At 39.9% G+C, this 3,467-nt stretch overlaps 1 protein-coding gene across 1 annotated transcript; it reads right to left on the bottom strand.

Annotated features, from left to right (window-relative positions):
• Positions 1–849: 849 nt before the first annotated feature.
• On the bottom strand, positions 850–1,785 carry LOC139009866 (olfactory receptor 7A5-like). The gene has a single exon (XM_070413979.1). The coding sequence runs from the start codon at positions 1,771–1,773 to the stop codon at positions 850–852; it is 924 nt and encodes a 307-aa protein (XP_070270080.1). The 5' UTR covers positions 1,774–1,785.
• Positions 1,786–3,467: the final 1,682 nt, after the last annotated feature.

Raw genomic sequence — 3,467 nt, 5'->3', positions numbered from 1 at the left:
TATAGTAATTTGCTACTTCCTACTTTTGACATTTGTACTGATATTTCAGGACAGCACTCACAATCACTCTGTTATTCGAATGCATTTCAGATAACTGTATAGAAGTGCCTCCACTGAAGTTCCCATCCAGGTAGTCAGGGCAGGGTGGAAGGACATGCATGTTTGTGCAGGAAAATTTGTGATGCTTACTCACATGACTGGGCAGGAATTCAACTCCTGTGTGATTTATCCTTTGATCATAAAGACTAAAGATATTTCTGAGTATAAAGGAGATATGTATTGTATGACATTGAGATTGTTCATTCACTGTCTCTTCAGTGGATTTGAAAAAGTTTAGAAAAGGGGAGATAGTTAACTCAGAGCACTAAAAGGAGGCACATTTCTAGGGAGTATATTGAAACATTTTCAGCAGAAACAGGAAAATAGTTCAGAAAAAATGCATAAAACTCTCCAGGTAATTTTTCACCCCAGTGAATAAGAACCCTTACACATAGACATCATATCCACACTTTAATAAGTACATGTGCACCATAAAGACTCTGGTCTCAGATTTTCCACTACAATAAAATTATGTAAATGCCCTTAGTAGCCAAATGTAGTTTTGTTCATAGGGGTAGTATAATTCATGACTATTTTTTCAGGAAAACAATAGAAAAGTTACTTGAAATGATATATGTCATAAGAGATTATGCTAAAGTAATTCAAGTTAACTCATGAGATAACTGAGAATTTCCAATTATGTATGGTCCAAAGATTGGCTTTATTTGTGTCAGAACATCAGGCTCTGAGGCTTTGAAGCCTGCATTCATGGGCACTTCTTCAGACTGGTACAGTTGGCCCTTGAAAAGCTTACCTGCCAAAGAATCTTTCCAGGGCCCTCTTTATGTCATTGTTCCTCAGACTGTAGATGAAGGGGTTCAGCATGGGTGTGACCACAGTATACATCACTGAGGCTGTTGTACTTGAGTGTGCATTTTGGGTAGCAGCAGAGCTGAGATACACTCCTAGGATTGTACCATAAAATAAGGAGACAACGGAGAGGTGAGATGCACAGGTAGAAAATGCTTTATACTTCCCCTGAGCTGATGGGATTCCACATATACAGGAGACTATCTTAGAGTAAGAGTAAAGGATCCCAGCAAGGGGACCACCGCCCAGCAGCCCAGTTAAAAAATATATCATAATGTTGTTAAGAAAGATGTCAGAACAGGCAAGTTGGAGCACCTGATTGAGTTCACAGAAAAAGTGGGAGATTTCTAAGTCTGAGCAGAAGGACAGACGCAACACCATTAAGCTATGTAGCAAGGAAACCATGGCACTCATAATCCAGGACACCAGAACCAGCAATCCACAGAGCCGGGAATTCATGATGACCATGTAGTGCAGGGGGTGGCAGATGGCCACAAACCGGTCATAGGCCATCACGGTCAGGATAAAGTTGTCCAACACTGCAAAGATTGTATAAAAATATAGCTGGGTGATGCAGCCTTCATAGGTGATGACTTTGCTCTGTGTCTGGATGTTCACCAGCATCTTTGGGACGGTGGTGGAGGTGAAACAGATGTCTACCAAGGACAGGTTGGAGAGGAAGAAGTACATGGGTGTGTGGAGGTTGGAGTCTGAGCTGATGGCCAGGATGATGAGCAAGTTTCCAAACATAGTGACCAGGTACATGGAGAGGAAAAGCCCAAATATGAGAGACTGTAGCTCTAGTGACTGTGAAAGTCCCAGAAGAAGAAATTCTGAAATTTGCGTACCATTGCCTGGTTCCATGTGTTGAAGGTGACTACCAGGAAATAGAAAAAATCAATAACTGATTTTCACATTAGCAAGCATTAGTAACTGAGAATAAATGACACATATTGACTTCAAAGAGGAAGGGAGAGGGAGAGAGATAGAGACATCAAAGATGAGAGAGAATCATTGATTGGCTGCCTCCTGCATGTCGCCTACTGGAGATCGAGTCCACTATCTGGGCATGTGCCCTTGACTGGAATTGAACCTGGGACCCTTCAGTCTGCAGGCGGATGATCTATCCACTTAACCAAAACAGCTACGGCTGCACATTTATATTTTAAAATCAGAAAAATAATTTTCATATTTGGTGTATGATCTGGTTCCCATTAAGTCAACTCTGTTGCGAATTCTCATTAGAATTTCCTTTCTTTTTTTTTTTAAATCACCAAGTAGTTCTTCAAACATAATGTATATTGCTGTTTTATTGAGGATATATTTCATTCATTTGAGGAATATATAGTGTGTCCCAAAAAGTGCATACCCACACTTTGAATAATTATAAAGGCAGTATTTATTAGAGTGTATTTTATTTTCAAAATTCAGCTATCAGCTTGTACAGTGTGTATACATTATTTGGGGACACCCTGTATGTCGACTATCGACCATTTCCAGGCGTTGTTCACAGTATGGGGTGCTGAAAGATAATAGTCTCTGCAAACTAATAATGGAGAAAGAATATAATAAAATAAAACAAATATAACATATCAAATGGTAAATCACATTAAATGGAGGGAGTTGATAGAAGGTGTTCTTTTTTTAATAGAGTTTAGCCCAGACTTGCCAACAGGTGACACTTAAACAGACACCTCAAACAAGACTAAGTGGGAGGCTGAGGGGAAGTGTTTTCCAGGCAGAAGAACAGCCAGTGCAAAGGCTCTGAGGAAGATGGTTGTTTTAGAAAATTAAAGCTCAAAAGGAGCCATTGTGTCCAGTGGAATGAGCAAGGCAGGGCAGGATAAGAGATGGTGTCAGAGAATATTAAGAAACAAGGTAGCCTGCATGTTGCTGTTGAAACTTCAAGTCATAGAGGGTGCCTTGTGCACACTATGTAAATCTTGCACTTTATTAATCTGGTTGCAAAAGCATCCAGTGAATTGAAAAGGATCTCCTCCTTGTCACCTTCTCTTTATATTAGAGTCACATTGGAATATATGAGTTCAGGCACCTCTGCTCTGAGGACTGCTCTCAATTTACAAGGCACATACATAGACACACCAAACACAGCACACCATGGCCTCTTCATCTGTGTTATTTCCATGTCCTTCTCACTCCCTCCAGCTCTATGTAGACTATGAATATATGCCATCAGGCTGTCCCGATCAAGTATCTTTTCCAAAAAGAATTTAGAAATAGTACCTAGATATTCCTACCGTGAGACTCCCATGGACAAATAAGTTTGGGGTTCCATATTGGTATGTCCATTTTCTGCCCTGTATTCAAAGAAACATAAACAATAGGTTAAGTAAACATAGAGGGAGAGACAGCAATAAAATGGACATGAGGAAGAAAAGAGATCTAATAAACTCTGGGGGTCCCTGAGAGATGATGAGGAATCTTCTTTGGATTCTGGAAGCTTCCCAACCCTAGTTACACCCCCATGAAGCCAAGCAAAAATAATAAATGAGAAAAAATAAATTTCTCCAAAAGAGAGAGGAAGTTATAAATATATG

This window comes from Myotis yumanensis, unplaced genomic scaffold (assembly GCF_028538775.1).
Source record: "Myotis yumanensis isolate MYYU_CA2020_CCGP unplaced genomic scaffold, mMyoYum1.0.hap1 SCAF_5, whole genome shotgun sequence".
Taxonomy (NCBI): domain Eukaryota; kingdom Metazoa; phylum Chordata; class Mammalia; order Chiroptera; family Vespertilionidae; genus Myotis; species Myotis yumanensis.
The sequence above is the reverse complement of the archived record's forward strand: the minus strand, read 5'-3'. Positions and strand labels throughout refer to the sequence as shown.